This window comes from Temnothorax americanus, unplaced genomic scaffold (genome assembly GCF_048541705.1).
Source record: "Temnothorax americanus isolate GAGA-0224 unplaced genomic scaffold, ASM4854170v1 Scaffold14, whole genome shotgun sequence".
In the NCBI taxonomy this organism is placed as follows: domain Eukaryota; kingdom Metazoa; phylum Arthropoda; class Insecta; order Hymenoptera; family Formicidae; genus Temnothorax; species Temnothorax americanus.
Genome location: NW_027509275.1, coordinates 3276052 through 3302199, shown reverse-complemented (window position 1 = coordinate 3302199; position 26148 = coordinate 3276052). Strand labels below are relative to the sequence as shown.

General features: G+C 41.0%; 1 protein-coding gene across 8 annotated transcripts in view; it reads left to right on the top strand.

Annotated features, from left to right (window-relative positions):
* Tn (tripartite motif containing protein thin) overlaps positions 1-26148 on the top strand; it is a 61498-nt gene that overhangs the window by 31136 nt on the left and 4214 nt on the right. For 6 of the 8 annotated variants that reach the window (XM_077401164.1, XM_077401166.1, XM_077401167.1 and 3 more), the window contains 11 exons: positions 2522-2871; positions 4233-4508; positions 8776-9100; positions 11848-12083; positions 12614-12876; positions 14789-15092; positions 16821-16970; positions 17061-18747; positions 22245-22345; positions 24463-24978; positions 25438-25599. In XM_077401164.1, coding sequence (XP_077257290.1) covers positions 2522-2871; positions 4233-4508; positions 8776-9100; positions 11848-12083; positions 12614-12876; positions 14789-15092; positions 16821-16970; positions 17061-18747; positions 22245-22345; positions 24463-24978; positions 25438-25599 — 4370 coding nt within the window. The remainder of the gene's footprint in view (positions 1-2521; positions 2872-4232; positions 4509-8775; positions 9101-11847; positions 12084-12613; positions 12877-14788; positions 15093-16820; positions 16971-17060; positions 18748-22244; positions 22346-24462; positions 24979-25437; positions 25600-26148) is intronic. The other 2 variants (XM_077401170.1, XM_077401171.1) reach the window with 2 other exon arrangements.

Sequence of the window (26148 nt, the reverse complement as noted above, 5' to 3'; positions counted from 1 at the left end):
TTGTTCGCGAGAGAGAGAGAGAGAGAGAGAGAGAGAGAGAGAGAGAGAGAGAGATTTAACCGATTTATACAATTTCAAGCGCCGCACGACTGGCCATAAAATCTCGCTCGAAAATAGCATTCCACGGCGTTTCGAGAAGCGCATAAAAGCCTCGGGTCTCGTCGAACGGTGAAATAAACGCGACTGAGCACGTATGGTAAAATCACCGATGCAACTCGTCCTCGCCACGGCGCGGGCGTAAGAAATTATGATGCTAATGCACCGAAATACCCCCGCGAATGCATTCACGTCCCTCGCACTTTTCTCTAACTCCCGGCAGAATAATAGGACGGTTTTCCCGCGATTTTCCGGATTTATTCCGTAAACCGGGCACGATTCCGTTCCCGTCGTCGTACGGAAAAGAAATGTACCTAACGATATACAATTTATATACACGGTTTCCTCCTCATGAATGTACATTACAAAAATATTCAGATCGCGGCAACTCTTGTAGTATTTTGACTCACCTTCCTTAATAGTTATCACGACAATTTTTTTAACGTTAGATTTGTCATTTACGCAATTTGCTGCAACATTTACGTTTTCCTGAAATACGCTGATGGTGAGAAGTATCCATTAATTGTTATCTCTTTTAACGGTATCTAACGTATACGATCAATTCGCGTTATGTTACCAATTCGCCATAGATATTTGCGGTCGGATCGTAACTGCACACGAAACAAACCTTCCGATCTGAATCGATGACAATGCCAATACCCACGAATTTCGAGTCTTTCAAACCAATTGAGTGAAATTACGCACGTATTTCAAATTTCTTGGTCGCGGCGCGTCGTAATTGTAATACCTGTTCTCTTGATAATGCATTGCATACCGAAACATCTAATGAATCGATTAATGCGGAAAGAAAAAACTCAATCTTTTCACGCGCAGCTGGAAGGTTAAATTATCTTTACTTTCAGAGATATTGTATTAATATTGAATACATATTGCGTAATCATTAATTTCTAAATAAAAATAGAAATTATAATTTTTGTGAAAAGAATAATTGTAAACATTTTCTTTTCTCTCTTATCATGCTTTTGCAGAAGTTATTTCTTCTTTTATATTTTAACGTGTAATAATTGACTCTCAAAGTTTTTTCTACGCATTTATTAGAGTGCAACGGATTAATGTAGATATCCCGATCCATATTCAAGTCACGCGGTTTCTTTTATTTACGTTATTTTCCATCTATGTCAATATTTGTTGTGCAAAACTGTAACCAATATTCTATTGGTTTTTCGGGTTGCATTTTCCAATTCAGATCTCTGCTGAAACCACGCGTATATTTTCGCAGTATTAAAGCTTCTTGTACAGCTCCGCTTCTTTTCTCCTCTTCAATAAACTCTTCACCAATCGCTAAGCATGCTCCCTCAATTTTAAACATAAGGTACATAAGATGTCTAGATCTAGAATATAATAACTTTTTCATATTTTTCCAGCATTATATATATATTTATTGCTATATTATAAAATTCGTACAATGAATTTTTTACGTGATACAGCTAGAACTATAAACCACAGATTCTGTAAAATTCCTGGACGAATAATTTGCGCCGAATAAAAGGAGCTATATCTTGTTTTTTTTCTTGTTTGCAATCGTGAATAATTCAATATTGATTGCATATCCTGAAAATATTTTTTAACGAATACTCCTTCTAGAATATAGTTTTAGGAAAAATTTCTCGATAGGGAGAAAAACTTTATTAATTTGAATCAGCGCTAATCCATGTCAATATATGGACAGTATAACATGAACAGCATAATTGCATTTGGCTTATATACGGCTATGAAAATTTAGTGCTCTTTTATAGAGCATAAAACATATAACGTAAAACTGTGCGGATCTCTTTTAGAGTCTTACAGTAAGATATTTATGAGTCCAAACTGTTTATTATTTTAACTAAGCGTTTTCACTTCGCGTTCATTTAGGCCTCCACATATACGTATCTAGGCCATGCAGTTATAGCATAACTATAATGAAGCCTAAATATAATCGTCGATACGTTTGTTTGCCCTAAAAGCATCATCTGAAAATCTGAACCGAGAAATTTTAGTTTATGTGAAAGCAAGCGCTTTCATATATTATTTCACGATTTCAAAAATATCAGGAATAAAAATGGAACGTTCATCAAAAGCAAACTTCCATATATGATTCCAAAAATATTAGGAGTAAAAATAAGAAAAATTCGGAACATGTAAATGATATCGTATAACTTAACGCTTTTATTTTTGCGCTATTATTCCCTTTAGTCACGTATTTTCTTTTTATGTGTTACCAATATTTCTAAGCGATTGAATTTGCGTAAACAACCCTTTAAATCTACATTAACGATAGCGACAATTAGACGCGCTTATTTACGCCCACTTTCCATTTGCATAATCGATATTACAATTGCGATATCGCAGCGCGCTTAGGCTTAACTTGCGGAATTGCATTTCCGGCCTGTCAAACCCGGGTGCACCTGTGGTGCGTTTACAGGTACGCAGGGGGCTGCACAGGCTGCAGGACGCGCTGGCTCTGGTGGAGAAAAACACGTTGGGCCTGCAGACAAACTGCGCCTCGGTCGCCGAAGAGGTGGACGAGATTTATCGGAGGCTGAGCAAGGCTTTGAAAGACCGTACGGAACATCTGCGTAACGAGGTCGATCGATACCTCGGCACCGAGCTCAGAGGCCTGATTCAGCTCAAAGAGAATCTCGAATTGGAAATCGCGAATATCCAGAGCAACTGCGATCTGGCGGAGGCGCATATAAACGAAAATGTGCAGTGGGACGACGCCGAGCTCCTGGACACAAAAGAGCTCTTCCTGCGTACGGTGGAATTTATCAGGTTTGTTGCCCTGTAATCTCCCTCTTTCCTTTCGACGCCCGCTCATTAAATCCCGCCCGGTCGTAGCCTTGTACGATTTATTATCGGCTATCTATTCTGCGGTCTCCCCCGACGTAGGACTAAAAAGAAATCGTTAAATGAACGGTTTCGTCTCCCCCACGAGCTATTTTATTTCAATTATTTCGGATCTCGTAGTGATGGCTTCACCACTTCGGCTCTATCTATTTTAATTTAATAGCTTCCACGTTATTTCGTAAAATTATCATGTTTTGAAATTATCATTGTCATGTTGTTTTCTTTTTAACGGTTTGTTTGTCGCAACCGAAGGAGAAAAAACTGCATTTACCGTGTTTACCATCGAGGAAAAAACATTTGTTTTTCATGATAAAATATTATTTTCTGTTTCTCTACAAAATGCAATACAATCGTTAAAAAAATTGATAACCTGCCTCTCAGGCACGCGACATAATAAATAAACATAAAACTCCAGAATAAAAAACTCGATCGTAATTCGAACGCTGTCGAGATGAACACGTCGATATTGGCAGCAACCATACGCATTCCAGTAGAGATTTGTGATAATAGCATTGCGAGTGTAGCGGAAATCCGGCGTTAGGTAATGTAATTAACGTTCAACATTACTACGCACACCATTATGAAATATGTAACGCGAGCAAAACCTGCCGTAAATCACAGACGCGAATCGTGCCGCATAACAAAATTATACGTTCATTAACTCAAGTACAATAATCATGTTACGCAAACGACAAAACATCGAAGGGCGTATATATTTCAATTGCGGAAATGGCTGTACCTAAAATCGCACGAGCGCAATACCTCGATAAGAGAATGCACTCCGTCAGTAATTAACATTGTCGAATTAACGCTGCAATGAATTTCAAAAGCACGCGTTACTGTATGCTCTCACGCGCGTATATGCTAAATCGAGATGTGAAGTTGTGCAATTTTTTCCGGTACGTGATTTAAATGGAATCACTGCGCCGTATTAAAATTCTAGTGCAATCAAGTAGATGCGCTCGGTATTGAGAATAATGCCGTTAGCGATACAATTTCAGAGTTTTTAAAATTATTTCTATTTATATCAAAAGAGATACATGAAACTGAAAACATGCAAAGTTGAAATTTATCGCGTCTTAATCACACTCGGTATAGAAATATTTTTATCGTAATATTACGTAATGGATAAGAAGATTAGTATTTTCATTATAATTTCTTTCGATTTTACAGAGTACAATCCGCGATATAATTATTATCGATTTTGCGAAACTTTTAATTCGCGCACAGTTAAAGCGGTCTGTCATATCTCTCGGCGAATGAAGATGAACGATTGTTCTCCGCAGGAACTTCGAATACGAGGCGGGGGATTACAACCGACGAGTCCGCTTCGTGATGGCTCACGATCCGAATCAGCTCGTCCTTCACGTGGCGGGTTACGGCGAATTGAACATTAAACCGGAAAGCGGAAGCGGCGGATTGCTGGGGAGCTCCAGCAGTTTAGCCCCACCGGTGGGTTCGCCCGGTCTTATGAGGAGCAAGAGCGATCACCGTCTCGCCTCGCAGTACAGGCAGCAAGAGGAGGAACGGCTGGCCAGGAATCGATACGTTCCCGAATACGAGTAACTATCGCTACATCTTACGTCTTTCTTCTCGAGTGCTCTATCTAGTAGTATATCCAAGTATTATTCTCCAGTATCACGAACGATGATCGCTCGGTATTACGAAAAATCAATTGCTTTTATCGCCATTCTAAACATCGTTGTTTGCGAATATAAGTTGTTTTATTTTTTTTTTTGTAATATTGATTTACAGAAAAATATTGAGGCAATTAATTTATTTTTTATTGTATTCTGTATATACTTGCCGTAAAACGCTACTACATTTCTTGATATTGCAGCAGTAATATGGTCTTATAAAATGATGTAAACTTTTCCGAAAGTCAATATCATACATGTATATACTTCGTAGAGTTGGGGAATGCGGAATACCGGTTAGGGAGAGAAAACCGTTCGGCGCGAAATAGAACTTTTTTCAGAAAAGCTACTTATGTATAAGCTTCGATTTTTAGATCAGTACCAGTCTAGGTAGATTATAAAAATAAATGTTTCGAGGCGGAGAAAAACCATTTCTTTCGCTATTTATCAGTGAGATCAATTTGTCTCGGAGGCGATTAAAAACAAGACAGTCGATGGAGACGAAAAGTGTCCTTGGATCGTTGGACGACCTGAGATCGAGCGCTACTCCTTAATTTATGGTGCCGAGATTCAGTCTGTTTTCGAAACGATAAATCAGCTGTCGCGAAAATTCGCAGTCTTATTTACGGGACGGGACGTATCGCGCTGAGATGACCGTGAACAATTGCGACCGATATATTTCTTCGAAAATCGAACCGTGGGATAAAAGCGTACCGCGGGGACGCGCGCCACGTTTTATTGTTTATTGCTACGAAGGTGTAACAGATACCGTTCCCGATAGTACGAGTACCGTGGCTTTTTACTGCAAGACGCTAGATAATGGAACGTATTAAGATTCTGTTGGCGCAACAGCACGAATGGCGCAGGTATGCCATCAGTTCGGCGCACAACGATGATTGGTACGTGCCTAGCAAGAGTTTCTCACAAGTCCGGGAAGGACGTATTTACAGTGCAGTTAAGCCAATCGGGTTAATCGAGAGATATTTTTAATCATATCCGTGCTTTATCGAACCCTTACAATTTCGTCGAACATGTTTTAATGACACGATATAGGGTCGCGATATAGGGATAAAATATTGCATTTTAATTATTATATGTTTCAATGTTTGACGAGAAGTATATTTTGGCAGAAAATATAATAATTTCAATCGCGACGGCCAATGAAAATTTTTGAACGTATCCATTAATATCCACTTAAAAAGGCTCGCAATGAAATGATCACAAAACTTTTGCATTCCAATACACTAAATTTATATATTAATATGCGTTGAAAATTTGCTGTAAAAGATTTTATCGTATTTTGAAGCACTCTCAAAGGAAAGTGCACTTTCTGAAATACCTCGCATGTTTATTCCGGCGTAAGTTATAAATACTCGTGGTTTCGGTATCTTCTCATTCTCTGCGTCTCTCCTTCTCTCACTTTTTTCTCTCTCTCTCTTTCTTTTTCTCTTTCCTTCTATTCCGCCTCAAAGGTACCTTCAGCTTGGAATACGCGCGTCGGGTTTAATTGCTGCCTGTTTCATGCAATGTCGGTCGTTATAGAACCTCTCGCCGGGCCGTTTTATTAAGCGGCCTCGTCAAAATGTAAATTAAATGCTTTAGGTACGCGCGAGCACGTACTTTTTAGTAATTAACGCTCTCGCATATTGCAAAGACCTACTTCGCATGCGGGGAATCGCGGGGGCTGTCCTGCCCCCGTGCCGTGTCTATATTCCATTTGTTATAATTACGGCAATCATGATCGTTTTGTGCGATTATTAGAGAAAATACCATTATTTCCCGTGAAGGTCTCATCAATTTGTCGGTCGCGCTCGAACCAGATATCGCTCGAATTGTAAATGAATCTTGTGCGATGCATTTTCCACTGTCCGCGAAACGTGCGCGCGCTGCGGTGTTTATTTTTGACACTTGCCTTGTGATATTCGAGTGAAAATTCCATTATTCGTGCCTTTTTCACAATACGTTCTGAAAAGCACGCGTTTGAATCGTCCTCTTTTTTTTTGCGTCACGTGAAAAGCTGAAATATACAAACGGTCGTTATTGTCGTTGCAATTTCTGGCGTGTGTTCTTTGCCAGCGTTTTGAAGCGTGACAACGCCTGATATCATATCACGGAAATATAGCTAAATGGTTAAGTGCCTAAAATCGATAATGCTCTATGATACAGCAAATGGTGCAAATGCAGATAGACGGATTAAAAAGTCAAGAGATTTTATATGTTATACGCATGCATATATGTTTTATTTATATATGTATATGTATCTTTATATAATTGCAGCAAATATAGAATTATAATGTATATTACTTGAGGTGAGATTTAAAGTCACATATTAAGTAAAATTTGTGTTTAATTATATTAAAATACCGGTAATTTGTTACTTATATTTAATAATTCAATAATAATACTAATTTCACATTTCACAAATTTTATAAATTAAAAAAATAGAATATATTTTAATATATTCTAAATTAATTGTCTAATTTTTATATAAATATAAAAAATATTATTAATAACAAAATATTATTGTATAAATTTCCTTGATACAATATCGTGCTGCTAAAACAATATTTTAAGAAACAGCCATTGTTTGTTGAGGGATTCTTAAAACTCTCGCTGAAAAATGCAAGACTTTAACTTTTTTAATAACTGCGTCCCTCAGATCTGAAAGCGGTCAACTCTCAAAGTTCGCGTCTAATTATTTATCTTTGACCATCCGCTTCGAGCGGATTTTATTGCAATCCGTGAACAAGGTTACTTCTCACAGAGGATTTCGTGGAACGCGATATTGCAATTCCTTCGACGGATTGCTGACGTTTCAAGCTGACTTTTATTAAAAGACTGACGCATATACTGATTTTTTTACTGGTTTTCGACGAAGACCATTATTGTATAGAGTGAGTATATATTCTATTTTAGAGTCTATCTATCTATTGATTTTTCGGTACACGTACAGCTAATTAACCTGCCACAGTCTCGTAAATCGATTAGTAAAGAACATCGGTTTTTCGCGATTTACTGATCTCGATAAGAAAACAGAGCGTACTAACTTTTTCAATTTTTTAAATTCTAATTATAACAATGCACACGTTATAAATTAAAGGCTTTTTGTTAGATACAAAATTTAAACATGTTATTTAATTTTTTTTATTAAATTCTTAAATACTTTTAAACGGTCTCTTACAATTGATATTAACGCACTACACTTCATTGTTAGATTAAAATTCAATTTACAATTTTTAATTAAAATAATTTTCACATTCTTTTATTGTTGGAAGACACATGGCACTGTTGCCGACAGCGTTGCTTGACGTTTAAAGAGTTAAAAGATTAGGGGAAAAATTCGGTAGAATCTATCAGCGAGCTTTGAGGGAATATCGGAGATGATATGAGAATAGAAGATGGAGATCCCCTAATATCATTTCGTCCTGTCATCGGCAATCCTCCGAACGTCCTCTCGAATCGAACTGAGATAATCTGACTATAAAGCAGGTCGCGTTTCAACCTAGGTAGGGCTTGTCATTGGGCTCCCTCCCCTGCTCCTTGTCGTAATTTCAAGTGACATATATCAAAGGCACGTGTTCTTGCGAAATCTGCCCGCATGAATGATAAGTTGTTGTCTGCCTTTAGGGAGAAGAGAGTTTTTTTTATATTTACATAATCTAAGTTGATACTCGTGTCTGACCTTTGACTGACTTGATCTACTTATACCGTGTCCAATAATATCCAATATAAAGTAGCCACGTCTTAAAGTCTTTTCTCATATATCTAATGTTAAATAAGATGATACTATTAATACTATTTATCAAAAATTTTTATTTTTGAAAGCATATTTGCTAGCATATTAACCGAGCAATGTCTATTAAGGTACAGTAATATTTTATTTTAAATGTTCTGTAATGTTTTTATCGTTGCCATTAAGTCTTACTACGGATCAATATCATAAAGGTTCTTAATCTGAGATTTGATAAGAATCATTTGTTCTTCGCGATAAGAAACATCTAGGATTATTTATTCCATTTATATAAATTATCGATCGTTTTCAATTAGCGGAAACGGATGGTTAATGGCGTGAGGAGAAATCACTATCGGTGATTTCTCCAGATTCAGAATTACTTTTTCGGCAACGGCCCTAATTAATCGACGTCGTCGCAGTACGCGTGTGTATGCGTGTGTGTGTATATGTGTGTGCCAGGTACGACGCGCCGGAGTACGAGGTGCCCAGGAACAAGTCCAGGTACAGGAGTCGATTTATGCGGCATCGGGACGGCGACGATTCCGACGGAGACTCCAGGTCGACGGTGAGATTCACGTCGGCGCCGCAGGAGTCGTCTGGCCTACGGGAACGAGTTCTGGACACGGAAGACGCCGCGCGCGGTCCCCTGTCCGGTATATTTCGCCTGACGGATTCGCCGCGGGTCATGAAGAAGTTGCAGGAGTCCGAGCGTGCCGGCAAGAGGAAGAAGGAGGAACCGGCGAGTCAGCCCGTGTCGCAACCACCACAACCACCTAAGCCACAGGTTAGAGCAGCACGTTTCTGACAGCTTAGACGCGTTAAGGTCTTCAAAGCTAAAGTGGTTTAAGGTCCAAAATTTAGTTGCGCTTTCGTATCTGAAAATTGATCTTAGATCTTGCAGATAAAACTTTGCAGATTGAAAACCTGATCTGTTTTAGCTCTGAACTTAGTTTGTTAGTTTGAAACTATTTAATGGTGTATAATACATTGCCCATTACAAAACATACCGGTGCGCTTAATTTGGAACAAAAGAAATATGAATTTAATATTCAGATCGGATTATAAATGGCGAAGAAGAATTAATTTGTTGTCTAATCTCGATCAAAGTAATTATCGATTTGCATGAATTATATTTAATACGGTGGTTTGTTAACAAGAGTATGAGAATAATATTATCGCTGTACTTGGTAAGTATATATTCTACATATTTCTTTATTTCTATGGTAAATAATTAATTATCTGTCAAACATAAAAATCGATACGTTAAAATTATTATTAATAATGCAAATATTTAAAATTATAGTACGTTTTTATTTGACAAGCTCAACGCGATGTTCTCGTAATAAAATATAACGAGGATGTTATTCTGGGATAAAAAGTTATGATATATCATAAATATATCAGCTCTCGTTGCTAATAAAAATTCAAGGTGACAGGCGTAATCCAGATAGATTTCCTGTATGCATACGAAATATATTTTTATGTTATACATGAATTCTGTATATAAAGCCTCTCTCAACCCTTCGTATATAACCCATCTTAGGTCGCTCAGTTCTTATATTGGGATATCGATTTGCTTCCCTCGACGCCAACTTTCATAAACATCCGCTATTTTGATAGGCTTCGTATTAAAAACGTGACTGTTTCTAACACAGTGCTATTATTTCGGTAATGTGTACTTGAGTAGAAAAATCTCTGCAAAATTAAAGCGATGTAGATAATGCCGAGAGAAATATATGAACGCGGTTGTTGATAAGAGTGACACTGATACATTGCTTCGCGTTTCGTGACAACAATTTTAAAAAAATTCGCGCATCAATAGATTCGTACCAATCGACAAATAATCCTCGACGGACATCCGTGTTTTTTTATCGATGTAACACATGGTTACACTATTGACCCATTTATTTTTCTTCCCTCGACGTTCATATTTTAAATGTTGATGCAGCACGGAGCTCAGTTGATTGAATCGGACAATCGAGCAATCGTCCGACATCTAATATGCAAATCCGCTAGCCGGCGTAAATTCTTTTTACGCCGAAAAATGTACATCCTCTACAGAGAAGCGTATCAGTGAATTTAATCGCCGTTCCCTGCTTATCGATATTGTATATCGCTGCGTCAATATTTAAACGGCTAAACGTCGACGATACAGTTAATTTACGGCCACGAGTGTGTTCAATAAACGCTATTTAATTAGGCATGCATGCACTTTTAGAAAACACTCGGAAAAAACACCATTTACACCGTGGTCGCTGTAATTTGATAACACGGAGATATCAGTAATTGGCAAACGGAAAAATCCATATTTTTATGAAACGAAGAAAGATTTAACGCGATAATTTTATACGCTTTCTTCTCAGTTTACATATATTATAAGAATATATGTTATACAAGAGAACAAAAATTTTGGAAAAATATATATGAATAACGATATAATGTTAATTAATATATTGAGAAAAACTACAGATCTCGCTACAGATCCTCTAATTTGGCTTATAAATTTTGATATCGAGCTAATAACGAGTGATTACACAATTAAGTAATTAATTAATTAATTAAGAAGACGATTCGAGTGGGAGTTCGTGAATTTGACGACATCGTATTTATTTTTGACAGTGATACCTCCGCACTTTTGCACAAGGAATCCCTTGTTATGGCAGGCGAAATAAACGGATGGGCACGAACTCTCCACGCTGACGGCCAGTGCAACGAACGAAATATGTTCGATGTCGCGCATCCCATTGTTCGGATGATAGCGGCTGGTGTCAAAACGCTCAATGAACGTACAAACACAAATGTTGACTCGTATATGTAACGAGGACCGTTATCTTAGTCCACGATGATTTATATCAAGTACTATACGCGATGACGAATGAGTGTCATTCCTACGAATGCGGTCAACAAAGTGCCAATCATTATGTAAAATACATAGCGTTAATTTTCTATGATTTTGCGCATAACAGTAGAACGATAGCCGACAACACGTGTGTGTATGTGTGTGTATATATATAGATAGGATATTGACGGTAATGATAGACAGAAAGAGTAATATATCGAATGAATTGACCTACATCATTGAAACGTTGTATTTTGCATTAAATACTGCGAATGTAAGGTAACAATATAGTAATTTTACACTTTTATTATTACGTTTCATCATTACGCCACCCACTTAATCCCGCATCACACACGCACTCCTGCTTATTACGGCGCTATGTACTCGCGAGCGTAGGACGCGTGTAATTGCCGTGCCGATTCACGTATTCGCCACCTGTCGCGTACGTGCCATAACGTTGCATTTAAATGCACGTGCGGATTTCGCGGCCCCAATAAATCGCGCGACGCATCGAGCGGCTGGCGCGAACCCCCCCGGCCCCCGCCCGACAGTCCCGGCAGTTCGAGGGGAAACGAACGATCCGGATTGCAAATCACGAAGGGAATTGAGCGAGGTTCGATCGCGATTACACCGTGGTGCAATGTGGCGAAACGCCGCAGTATTCTCGCCATAAGTGATTTTTTGACGCGCAGGTACAAGTGAGAAAGGTACCGACCGCGGTGGCGAGACAGACCAGCGAGGACGACGAGATCTCGAGGATCAAGAAACAGAACAAGAATGCCGCGGCGACCGCCGCCGCTGTCCACCCCGAGACGGTGGAGGAGAGGCAACCGATTTCGACGCCCGCTTCCGTTCATCCGCCGCCACCGAGAGAACTTCCGGAACGGGAACCCGACGAGCAGCCGGTCAGGAGATCGGCCGTCGCCAGGTAAACGAAACTGTCAAACTTTATTATAAAAATTCTAGCAGCAAACACGTGAAAGAGAATTGTCCAGTTAGAAAGCTCTACGAAAAATTAACATATCGCATAAAAAATGTGTGTGTAATGATTATTCGGTTACGAGTAGAACGATACACAAATTCTTCAATCGGAAATTAATGTTAGTTTGGACATCGTGCCGAGTGCCGAGACCGCGTTTAAAAAGTTGAGACAGTTGCAGGGAGAAACCTCATTAAAGCCACAAATTTCCTCGACTCCGACGAAAACTATTTCTTAAGACGATAAATCAACATGGGTCCCTCCGAAGGAATGAAAGACCCGAAGACGCGTTTGCTCACGTAGATATTAATCACGCCGGTGGTAACCGTGGGATTCGCAGTCAGCGGTACTCGCGTTACATCGGACTTAAGTAAGCGCGGAGTTCGCGGCGCAACGTTGTTATGGCGCAAACAAGTAACTTGTTCGAGTTCTACGCTGCGTTATTAACGTGCTTGTTTGTAATATTGTTGCCCGCGCAGGAGAACTTCAGCGGAAACTCACGCGCCCCCCGCGGCTAGGAGTGCCTCGTCGGACTCGAGCACGGGCTCCGAGAGCTCGGCGGGATCCGGAATACGCAGTACCGGCGCGCCGTTCACGACCGAGGAGATGAAGCAGAAGTACTTGTCGAGAGCACCTCCGACCAGTACAACGACGACCGTCTCCACCGCAACCGGCAGAGAGTCATCGAATCCCGCCCCGCCGACTCCCCGAGCACCGTTTCAGAGCCGTTTTTTAGGCGCAGGTAATTGAATCGTGCAATTTATCAGTGCAGTTCTTAAGATCCGGAGCTTAAGACGAACGAGATGGTAATTAAGCTCAACGCGAGTTATAAACGATAGTGTGGCGACGCTGAGTTTTTATTTGACGGAAGTAGGAGATGCACAAGATCTTTTTCGAGATGACAATATTCACAAATCTCATTGTAAACTGAAATTGAAATTGAACTTTTTACAATCAAAGAGAGTGTGGAACGGGCTAAGTAATTGAACTTTTTACTATCAGCGTAATCAAGAGACACGGTAGTGTCTCTCGCGCCAAGTACACGCGAAGCGAGACCGCTCCGTGACACTTTTACGCGAATTAATTCAACGCTAAGACTCTCTTATAATCGATCATGGTTCTTTTCCATTGGGAAACATTTCTCTCTATCAAAGAACTTTTTCCAACTATTGAAAAGAGGTAGCACAATTGCAATTTAATAGATACACGTAAAGTATTGACAGTATCCAAAAGAGTCGCGCATAGAATTTATCTGTATGTTGCAGTGGATTGTAATCGAAAGGTTGACCCTTTTACCACAATCGTAGCTAGGAACCGTTCTATCCGCGACACGTCCCAATTTCGTTGTGTGCCTATTACCCATTGTTTATACGAAGTGAATCGAAAGCACGTCTTTGTTCGCTTCGTACGCTAATCCTCCCTCTAGCGCATCTATTGTATTTCTCGGTACTCCGTCGAGCACCTCACGCGGAAATTGGATGTATAGACAAATTTGCGTTTAACCGTCCGCCTCTATCTCGCGAGACTTAATTCATGACGCATAAAACTTTTGTAGTTCCTCAGAAACAATAACAAACTTCAAACAAGTTCAGTACATAAAATTAAGTAAAGTGGTATTGTATGGTACTCTTTAGATTACCGATATCGAAATAACGCAGAAGATATTAGTTAAATATTCAAGTAAATAGTTTGTTTGAATTCTCATATATTTTTTGATACGTTACATATCTCGAAGAATTTTCTAAGAGAAATAAGAACGGAGCTTTTACCGGAATTAGCTGGTGACCATCGGGTTTGATTGTAGAAGGCGTTCCGTGTTCGATTACGCGAATGTCCGCGTGTCCATTACAATCGTCCTAATCCCGTAGGGATGCGAAGGGTGTACGTAAAACGCTGCTGCGGAGCACCAACACGATCGTGCGACAACGTTGCGATTCGAAAATGTAACTGCGACGTCGAGCCTGGCGCGATATTCCAAGATTTGAGAGGCGAAATTGGTGCCGGCAAGCAGAGCGGCGCGGAGCAGCGCGCGACACGATAATTACGTTATCCATTCAGCGCTCTTAGTTAACGCTGTCGCTTCGCTTTTCCGACACTGTGTCCCCGGCTGTCATACCTCCGCTCAAATCCACGTGTTAAGTCGGAGGTAACGTATTTCGCACGTAGGTGAGATACGCGGACGGACGTGACGATATTCGCGTTGCTACTTCTTGTTTCCGACCGGCGCTGTCAGTCGATATGATCGGTCCGTTTTCTTGTCGCGTTTCCGTCAACCGTGAACACGTAGATGACGCGAAAGGGGGAAGACATCCTCTTCCCGCACCTGAGATTGCATAAACGCACATTCCCATGCACCGCGACAGGTCCTCACCGCTTGTCGCTCACCGTGTCCTTTATCCGTGACTGTATTTCTTAGCTTGACATTACGATATATCTTTGTATTAAAACCAAATCTGATTTTCCTGGGAAAATGTACAATAACTTTGATTACAAAATAAGAAAAAAACTCGTAAGATATTTATTATCAGTGCTCGAATGTCATTTCTTATGCGTTAATTAACGAAGCACATAAAATTTATGCGCAATTGTCAGTTAAATCTTTTAACATTAAGTTTAGGATTAAAAATGGAAATCATGTTGGCGTGAATTTTCAGGTAACCGTGCGGCTCCACCACCGCCGGTCCAAACGCCGCGGGAGGAGCCAGCGGCGAAGAAGAAGGAAGAGGAGGAGGACGAAGACGAGGAGACAAGCAGCTCCTCCGAGGAAACGGAGTCGGACAGTGAAGAAGAGTCGGAAACAGACGGTCATCCGTCCAAGACCACCCCAACCGCAGCTTCCGCTACTTCTCAAGATCGTCAGAGAAGCGAATCCGCCATGGCACGCACCGACATCGGGCCTTTGCTCGCTCGCAGCGCCGAAGCTAGAAGAGGAAGCAAGGAAGATTCGCCTTCCACCAGGCAAGTATCTCTCAATTCTAAGAACCGATCCGTATGATAAGCGAGAGGCTTAATCTTCAACTAATATGATGATAAAAATATCAACTTGATCTTAAAGAAGAGGCTTAATCTTTTAGAAATGTGAAAACTTAACGTGTTTGTTCATTTGATAATTATAAAAAGAATTAAGCTAATATTCCGTTTTAATGTATTTAAGGGATAATATTATTCATTTATTAAATTACAGCTGATATCACATAGTAATCACGTTGTAGAAATTTAATCATAAAAGTTGACGATTAATGCCTTTTCGAATCTTCACTGATTCGTGTTGTTATCAAATATGAATAGAACCTATGCACACACACGTTAACGATTGTAAAAAGCATGCTTAGTTCAGATAAAAAATGAAAATTAATGAGAATGTTCTACAAAAAATATAATATCTGTCATAATCGCAAAATCAAAAATATAAAATTAAATATTTAAATTATTAAATTTATTTTTAATTTTAATCTTAAATTTTACCTTGTTTCATATATATGAAATAGGAAAAGTTAACTACAATTCTCTCTTTCTTTAATTCGTTTTCTGCTTTGATATAGTTCTCAAGCAATAGTATTATCCGTCTCGTGAAAATCTCTCTCTCTTTCTCTTCTCACTTTTTGATAAAAAATCCGAAGTTGTCGAACTTGCACGTTCTCTACTCTACAGAAACTATGGTAGAGCTTTCGTTCGTGTGTTACCGTGTTTATTTGCGTTGGTTGCGAGAGCGGTAGCATCGCGCGCACGCACCCGACGCCGCGACGTTCTCTCCTGTCGCATTCGAGAGCTTACGAATGCGCTCACTCGCGTTGAATTTCGAAGTAAGCTTACTCCCCTTCCCCTGACAGTCGCAATCCTCTCGCTCGAAACTGTGGCCTAAAGAAACGAGAGACGGCTAGGAGAGAACAGGGACAGACCAGAGGCGAAGCCGTAAGTGCTCTCTCTGGCCCGACCCGGCGACTCCCTTCGGCTTTTGTAAAAGAATCACGTGGACCGTTCCCCATCGCGCCCGCTGCTATCAGAAACTTTCCACGTAGTGCTGCGGAAACTGATTAGCCGCTCAGTCTGGCGATGAATTGTAATACATTAGGACGCGTAAATTTGACCGCGAGCACGCGTTTGCACTCGAGAAGCACGTGATAAAGTGGTGCATCCATTTTCCATCTAAGAAATCAATCAACCTTTATTTTTATTCATGTTTTAATTGATTACTTAATTAAAATTTTGTTTGATGCTTCGCTCAAATTTAAATTTTTTGCTAGGAATAGGAAGACTTTTATTTTACTCTACCGTGGACGATTAATTGTTGCGCTTTGAATACAAAACGACACCGCGTAATCGTTACACAGAATATTTCTTATGTAAATGAAAATAAAATTAAATAACTAGACGTTGAGTCGGCGTGAGATGTATAAAGTAAGATAAATACATAGATCATTAATCGTGCAATCTCGCGTCTCGATCCTAATGGAAGACGCGCGATAAGCTTACCTAACCGCTAGTGGCAGTTAGGAAATAAACGTGACCTCAATCTTAAAGAGAGAAAGATTATCGGAGCTGATGTGCTACATTGTTCGATGAGTTACGCTCTCGAGGACGCAATCAAGCCGACACCCCAAAGCACCAATCCTTTAGTAGTATTAGTAGTAGCCAGAAGCCCCGAATATAAGGAGAGAAAGTTCCGACCGATCACTCGTGTCTCAGATATTCGTCGCCGAGGGGCAGCCCCGCGCAATCCGTGACGACGACGACGACGACGATGACGACGCCGAGTGTCGGCGGTGGCGGCGGCGGCGGCGGCGGCGGCGCCGCGATGACAACGACGACGTCGACGCCGGGCGGCTACACCAGCAGGTTCGTAGCGCACGTAGCTCACGGTCAAACGACTGCTCATGATGAGGCCACTTTTAATTCCAGTAACCCCCTCGACCGTAATCGTTTTAGGGCGTTTAGCGCGGACGGTACCGACGAAAGATGCTCGGCCGGTCGTGTCGACGACGGTAGAGTAATCGCGGCTACGGCTACGATCGCGGATTCCGCTTATGACGTCGACGCCGACGGGGACGCGGTTAAATCGCAGGCGACGAACGCTAGCTCGGCACAAACGGACATTATTACGGACAAATCAACCACCTCATCCACCTCTTCCCACCTCGCGATTACCGAACCCGAAAATCTCCTCGGGGGTAGCCGCGGCGATAGTCGAATTGCGAGTGTGACATCCGAGGACGCGTTAATTCAAGATCATTCCGAGAACAAGGAGATCCCGTTGGTAGCCGCAGGTTGCAGCCGGGACGAATCTATCGCGACTAAAGATAATTCCGACATGAGGAGAAGCGACACAGAAGAAGTGACGTCCAAAAAGCGTGATTTCGAAGACGTTCCTAATTCTGTTCGAATCATCGTGGAAGATGTCGACGCCTCTGTCTCCGAGGAGTTGGATTTCTCGAGTCAAACCATCGAGATGATCGACGAGCGTAGAGATCGCTCGAGGTCTAAAGAGTCTCACAGCGTTTCCGAATATTCGAATTCTGTCAGTGGACGAACGATGTCCTACAGCGAATCGGAGAGCGATTCCGAAAGTGGCTCCGAGGATGAAGATGAGGAGGAAGACGACGAGTCTCGAGATGAAAACTGCAACGTCAAGAACGGGAAAAAGGAGAAGAACAAGGACGATGGAAATTACGATAATAAAGATAGCGCGGAAAGCGAGGCTAACGAGGAGAATAAAGATTCCTCGAACTCCGAAAGTGATGAGGAGACTACGGTGCTGAGCATTAGCTCGAACACCCGAGCCGAAAGCAGCGTGACGCCTGACGACTGTTACGAGAGGGATTTGAAGCGCCGAAGCTCCTCGATAATCGACGATAGGAGCATCGAAGAGATGTTCGACGATAATGGCTGGGTGGTCACGGAGCAAGATCTAAAGCAGGATCTGCAGGCTGATCTGCAAACAATTCCGTTGGACGTTGAATCCACGGTCGATCGCCCTTCCGAAGAGACTGCAAACTCTATCGGCGACGTCAACGACGCGGCAGAAACACGTATCGAAGAAATTATTCCAAGAATCGCCGAAGAGAGACGCGACGAGATGTCGAGTAAAGTCGAGGATTTCTCCGCGCGATCAAGCACCGTCGACGATGCCGAGACGGTTCCCCAGAGCGAACGGCCCGAAGTTCTGTCAAGAAGTCACGTGTACAGGCAGAGCAGTCTGGGTAAGAACGGATGGCTAGTCTCCGACGAGTCCGAGAGCGAGTCCGACCGGACTACCTCACCGATCGAAGCCTCTTCCGGTCGAGACGTTGCTAGAATCGGGTCCGCGAGCGAACTGATGGGGATCGACGGGATCGAAGAGAGCACGGGCGACATCGACGAGAACGGGTGGGTGATACTTGACGACGACGACTACGACGACGACGACGTCGACATAGAGCGTGTAGGGGATAGCGGCGCGCAGGAGAACACGAGCACGATTCGTTCCCAAACGACCGACCTCGTAAACTCAAAAACTAACATTGAAAACGGTGCATTAGTCGCGAACGTTGCCACGCGGTCAAAGGGCACCGAGCAGTCAGGGCCCGGCGAGCACGAGGAAACGCCCGGCGCCAGTATGAGTGTACCGATGCAAATGGTAACCACCGTCTTCTGTGTGTCCGTACTGTGTTACAGCGTTCTAACGAATTTGTTCCCCTAATCCGCAAAGCTCTCTCTCCCTGACGTTACGCAAATACGTTACGAATCTCCTCCGGTTTCTCCCACACTTTCTCTCTGTCTCTCGCGTCGTCTCGGTTTCCGCGTTCAGGATGAAAGACCAGTGGACCATGCACGAGAGTTTACGCAGAAACTGACGGGACTGACGAGTTTTGCCGCGAGTGACGACGCAGCAGTTCTCCGAAAGAACACTCGATCTCTTATTTGCTTCATACAAATATTATTAGCTTTACATTACAGCTTAAATTATGATTAGACTTCTGATTAGACTTCTGATTTGAGTTTCTTATAATTTATAAACCTAATTATAAGACGTTTAATTTGTAGAAAAAAATTACAACTTTCTAAACCATTTGACTCTTTTACTGCTTGATTGAAAGAGAAGAAAATAGTTTAAAAGCTCACTAATTAATTATTTAATAAATTATGCTATTATATTAACGAACACCATTACATATCTGAATTTCGATTAATATCCAACTAATTCTAATCAGATTTCAATTAATTTTCGAAACTAAGCATCTCGGAATCAGAGTGCATAAAATCATATTATACCAATTAATAATATTACAATAGGAAATTTAAGGGAAATATATAGTAATAAGAATGTAGAAAAATATATATCAATTCGTTAAAAGACTGCTGCTCGAAACTCGCTCATCTCGCGTCTCCTCTGGCCGACGCCGTCGAATAGAAAGGTACTGTCGGAGAACGTAATCTATCTATCCACGCTATGCACGGTAAACCTGCATTTTTTATACATTGTGATAATCGTAATTACGGCCGAGTGCCATTGTTCCTATATTTGTCGATCCGCGAAGCGTGTGTGACTCCACGTTGTTCAAATACGGTATCTTCGTGGCCGCGTTTTTTTTTTGTTTTTTTTTTTTGCCTTATGCGTGCAAACGTATACGCACGTGCGCGCCCGCGATGTCGCGTCCGGTAGCGAAACAGTTTTTAATTCGCCGCTTTCGCGCTGAGCTTCTTGAAAGCCGTACCCGAGAAAACGAGGTAGAGACGCCGGACGTCGGCGGCGGACGACCCTTGCCACCGCGGGTCGGCTGTCTCCGCACGCGCGTCGCGTATCTATCATAAGTTTTTGTACTCTCTCCTTATAGCGAATAGTTATTGCGTCACAGTTTGTCGGTGTGGTAAATAAACTGCATTTCTTTGTGATAACTCGTATTATTTATTTTCCTCTCAACTGTCCTCAGTATCGGTGCGTGATAACAAGCACAAAGTGTCGGATCCGAGTTGTAAATCTTGTTCGTAACACCTTTCCTTTTGTTCTTTCTTTTTCTTTCCCTTTCCCCTGTCAACCCTTTTACCCTCTGTCCCAAAATCTTCCAGTTGCGTTCTTCAATCCCTCTGATATCGTTCATTGTTCCTATCCACATGTGTCGTCACTGAAATAAAAAGCGGGATACGATAAGTACGAAAAGAATGCATATTTATTTATTGCACTAACAGATTGTACGTAAAATCGCATCACTATATTGATCGATGGACGTCGATGGTCGGCAGATGGAGGCGGCAGTCCAGATTCGTCGTTCGTTTCGATCGCTAGATTATTCATTATCAAAATGTTTCTCAAAAGTAATCTCCATCATCTCATGATGTGTTATCTCTCAGACACCGCGTGAGAGATTTCCTTTTTAATTTTCTATTTTTTAAATATATAAAGATTTATGAATCTCTTATTGCGATATAGATATTATATAATCTCATCTCTTTCTAGCATTTATAAAATCTATTGCAAAAAGATAATGGACAGAGCTGGAATCATTGTTTTGAGATTCATTCTGAATGATTCATGAAATGATTCTTGCTAATGCGCGACATGATTATTTGCAGACAGGTCTTTCATGCTTCTTTAGGTTGAATGGCGTTTCAGGCACAAATTTTTTAGATATTGCGACTTTTTACATCTATGACATCAATTTTTTGCGTACTCTTCAAGACATAGGCATGCTCATTTTCGTTGAAACATTATTTCGAGGAGAATATGTTAAAGAGGTAGAACATTGGATCTCTCTCTCTCTCTCATTCGGTTACAAGTAGGTACCATGTAAGGAAAATGGATGTATGCTTTCTGATAGCAGAATCAAGTACACATATTATTTTTTGGAAAATTCGCAACAAGTTTAGAAATTCCATAGGAAAATCTGTGCTTCATAATACAAAGTTTATATACGACTAACTCGTTACACTTTTCCATTATGCAGTTCAGTCGCCCACGTTATTTTTGCAGATAATTTTGTTGTGAAAATTAAAATATCAAATAGTTGTATAATTTTTAATTTTCATGGTAATAATTAATTAAAATATCATTTAGATCATAATATATTCGATATAAATTTGTTATATTTTCCAGCTATAATAGCGAATTTTAACGGTAATATTCCAAACTTTATTTGTGATCTCTATAATATTAACTTTATTACCATATATTTATTCCAAATGGAGATTGTGCATCGTTATTTTTTTTTTCTCAAATTACGCCTACGGTAAAAATATGATCGAGCCTCTCTGCGTGTAATCCATACTACAAAAATATACTCGCGCCTCCGAAAATGGATTACTGCATAACGTTAGGCGGTATTCTTAGCACGTTGCACACCCCCCGCTTGCCGTTATAACGAATCGACACTGTCGAAACTTCGCAGCTCCTACACGACCGTTTGGGAGAAACGTAGAACCATCGATCCACGCCGCAATCTGATCTACCAGTTTCGTAAACTGGAAACTTCTTACTTCGTGACACGTCGGTTCTACCGATGCACTGGGACCCTACCTAATACAGGCGAAATACGAACTTAGTTGAGGGGGGGTTCAGTGCAAAGTCATACAAACCGGGCGCGCGATAAACTATGTTTATACCGAAGTTTGCGGACATTCATGAACTTTCTCAAATTCGAGCGAACCTACACAAACATTGTTTGACGCAATCCGAAAATTTCATCCTCATCACGCAGTTTATCTTATACGCAACACTAACTCCGCCCCAGGATGTTAATTGCAGTCTAATACAATGAGATTCACATTTCCTCAATTATTTGTGGTTAATCAGCAGTAATCATATACACGAGTCTGTTATCTGTATACAGTTTAAATGTTGCATTAGGAACATTTTTCGAATCAAAGGAACATTTATCAAATTTAAAAAGTTGAGTGTAGAATTTTAACGAAATAAAGTCTAAAATTAAAGTCTTATTTTTTAAGTTTTTTAGTAAGTAGCTTAATTGATTTTTTGTTAGCTTCTTCGAAATTTTCCGATTATTTTGTAACAAAAGAATAACAGCTCAAATTTTTGCTTTTCGATAATAAACACGCTTACGAGAATGATGTGTGCATGACGTACGTATACGAATCATAGTAAAACACTTATTTGCATATTCACCGTAGTCATGTATACAGGATGTCTCACGAATCTGTCATAAAAAGTGCGGCGCATCGGTGGTCCCCGATGATTGCACTCATCTATGGAGCTGGAATCGAATCAGATCAGTGGCTGTTTCGTAAGCATAGATAATTTTTTTTTTTTCAAATTAAAACCGAAAGCATAAAAGTCGTAATGTCACGATCCGGCAAGTGTAACGACATCTTCTACTGTAAATTGCTCACTGACGATGAACGCTTCCGGCAAGTGTACAGACCACACTTCAGACGCAATTAGCGTAGAGATTAATCACACTGATCTCGCAGCTTATCTCATTGTTGTCTCGTTGAATTAATACTTGAAATGATTTTATGTAGTAATAATGATTGTCCATATCTGTAATGCTTCCAACGATAAAAAGGGAAGGCTTCAACTGATTACTTTGCAAGGCATTGTGCCTGTGTGCTCTCATTAATTGTCGTTTGTACGCGCTATGTAAAACCTTGAAGTCCAGCTGACATGACATTAAAGTTTCATGCGCCCGCACATCCCTGTACAACGACTCGAGACCGCAAGAATTTCGTATATCGCGAACAATGGATAGATTCACGGACAATCAAATGCAAATCTCGTCCTCATAAGGTTAACCCCATAAACGAGATAGTGGTACCGGCACAAAGTCTACCAACATGTACATGAAAAGCAGTTAACCCCTTAACTTTGTTACTCCGGTTACCCCGGTACTCATTAGAGCATGCAATTTACGACACGCCCGTATTATTGTGTCTTTTAATATTCGCGTGCAATGCGCACGCCTCGGTTTTGCATAAATAGCATTTTCTACGGGCGCACCGCACAAAATAAGTTTAATGTAGTACGCTTGTGTAATTGGTAAATATGTTGTTTGTTATTTATACACAGCGTACACTGGAGTTTAATTAGTACTGTAATAATTTTGCAAAATTATAATAATGACCGTATAATTTTCACGAAATTATTTCTTTCAATGCCGAATAATTTTCTTTTCAATGAATATATACCCCTTTGTCTTCATCAACATATGATAAAAGATGAAATTATTGCTAATAAGTGCAGTTAAACGCAATAAACACGCGATGCGCACAAGCGAGGCATTTCCGGGCATTTCTTTCGACCATTTTTACTTTGAAAGCGACTCTTTTTTTTTATAAAGCGCGATACAGACATATTGTCCGCCCGTATTCATCGATGAGCATTTTTGTTATACGATTTTGCGCCCATACGTATTTGCAGTGTTTGCAACGCCTTAGTCTGCGCTACGCGGCACGCATGCACCGAAATAGCTGGATGCAAGGTCTCGCTCGAAAGTCGAAAATACGACCGCAGAGATACCGTTCGCTCTCACGATGGGTATACATATATCGTCTTTCCCGCGTGCGTGTCGGGGTCGAGGCACTCTCGCGTATACCCTCCAATGTTCGGGGTGTGCGATTACCTAAAATCTACTCGAATTCAACTTGAACGATCGCGGTCCAGATCGAGCGAGAGAAGCCGGGCGCTCGAGAGATAGTTCGAAAATTCTCTCGGGAAAATTGATCACCAGAAAATATGAAGAAACTGGAACGGAGCTATGTTGTTTGGATTACCGGTTGATATTTCGAAAATTTGAGGAATGTGCGGATAATCCAAACATTCGCAGAAACACATTAATAAAAATATTTTAGGAAATAATAATGTTATAGTGGAAAATCGAATTTAGTTGTTGTTTTAACGTTTTACAATTAACAACTTTATGCTTCTAGACGGTTTTACGTATCATCTAGCAAATACGCAAGATAGATAAGACGAGATTATATATATTGCTCTTTTATCTTATAATTTGCTGCTTATAATTATCCCATTGTATTTTACAGTAATTATTTGTTATAAATGTCATTAAATGCATACGTGTAAAATGGAAATTTACTCTTGTATAAATAATTATGCGTCACAGAGAATCTTTTACAGAATTTTTCTATAGAATTCTAAACAACAACCTCTAAGATGCTCACGATAAAACGCCCGAAAAAATGAAGTAATAATGTTTTATCTTAATATCTTGTGGAAGTTGGATTATGATAGATAGATTATTTTCTCAGAGAGGAAGATCTTCAAATTATTTCTATGTTATAAAGTTATTTTTGCAAGAGTAAAATAATTCCATCTCGCGATATTAACATAAAGAGAATAAATTATCGATGCGGATGAACTGAGCGCGCTGTCCGCCTGATGTTTCAGGTTCTTGAACAAGAGCAGAAGTCAAGCGGCGATGATGGCCCGCGAACGGGAACGCGATCGTGAACGTGAACGTGAACGTGAGCGCGATCGAGAACGCGAGCGGGAACGCGAGAGGGAACGCGAGAGGGATGTGGATGCGGAGATCGACTCGCCCTTGTCGACGAGATCCCGCTACGCGGCCCTGAAGGAACGCCGACAACGGCTGGCACGTTCCAGGAGCTCGCACAACTTCGGCGGCGAGGATCTCGACCTGGACGAGGAACCACCATCGCCAACTACCCAGTCGCCGAACGCCTACCTAGCGGCGAAATACGGCGCCGGCTCCGAACTGGCACGGAGCCGCAGCACCCACGCCCTGAAGTCGAGGGAGCCGAGCCCGGAACGCGATCGACCGGGCGCGGAAAAGGACGGCGCGGCCTTGAGCTCCTGGGCCAGGTACCTCAAGAACAAGTACGGCAACCGCACCACCAAGGACAAGGAACCGCCCTCCTCGTCCTCCACGATACCTTCGTCCAGGTAAGCAGGCTCGAGTACAGAATTTTTAACGAACAAATGCGCGGGACGCAGCGCAGGAAATCAAAGATCGATCCTACTCTTCGAAATTCGTCAGAGCTTCACGTTTATTGCAAATATTTGAATGATTGAAAGCTCTACGCGCGACTGTGCTAATTAATTGTCTATTTTCCACATAATTAATATAATAAATTGCTAGTTACATTGCAAATAGTGTAACATACAATCCCGCACAATATCAATAAAGCTTTAATCTCATTGTACGCATAATAATTCAGAATATTATGCGCGCATTGGTATCAATACGGTTATTATATATAGGCATATCATTATATTTATTATATAGATCACATTAGTGCGCGGAGCTTAACGCTGTTGTTATAAAAGAAACGAAATAGCAATTAATTCGTATAATTGATTATCAATTATAATTTTGTACGAATGTCGAAATAATTTCCGCAGCACCAGCGCGGCTTCGCGAAGGCTGTCGTTGGGCTTGCCTCTGAGGCACGCCGGGCAAACATCCTTCGAATCTTCTGACGACGACCAAAAAAACCCGTCAGGCTCCCCCACGTCCCCTACAGCAGCTCCCGTTATACCCGCGGCAGCAGGTTCCTCCACTAGGTGAGCCTTAATCATATTACGTTACGTAAGGACACAAGGGGATGCCATAAAAGCGCGTCTCAAGCAGCTACTTATATAATTTCAATTACGTTACATAAAAGGCAACGTAAAAACGAGAGACAAGAGAATTTGGCGTTTCGAGCATTCTGACGTTTTAGCTTTCTTCTTTACAACGTTACATATTTTTTCTTTAAAGTTCATGAATGAAAACGCCGTATCTTGGCGAAAATTCAATTTGGGAAACGGCTGAATGCGAGCCGCGAAGTTTCGCCCGGTTTTCCTGTTCAATACTCTCTGGCGAAGCTTGCGCCTGAGAGAAAGGGAAGAAAGTTTCATAGTTTCATAGTTTATAGAAAGGATGGGATGCATTACTTGTTAGAAAGAACGTATGAGACTTTCTAAATATGCCACGGACAAGCTTGAATCGGAGGAGGGGGGAAAAGTCCGTCGGATGCAACGAGGAGCCAGACATTGCAATCAAAACACTTTATCCTCGTTATCCGTTGCGTTGCTCTCTCCGGGACTTCTCGCGCGGTCATAATTCTCGAA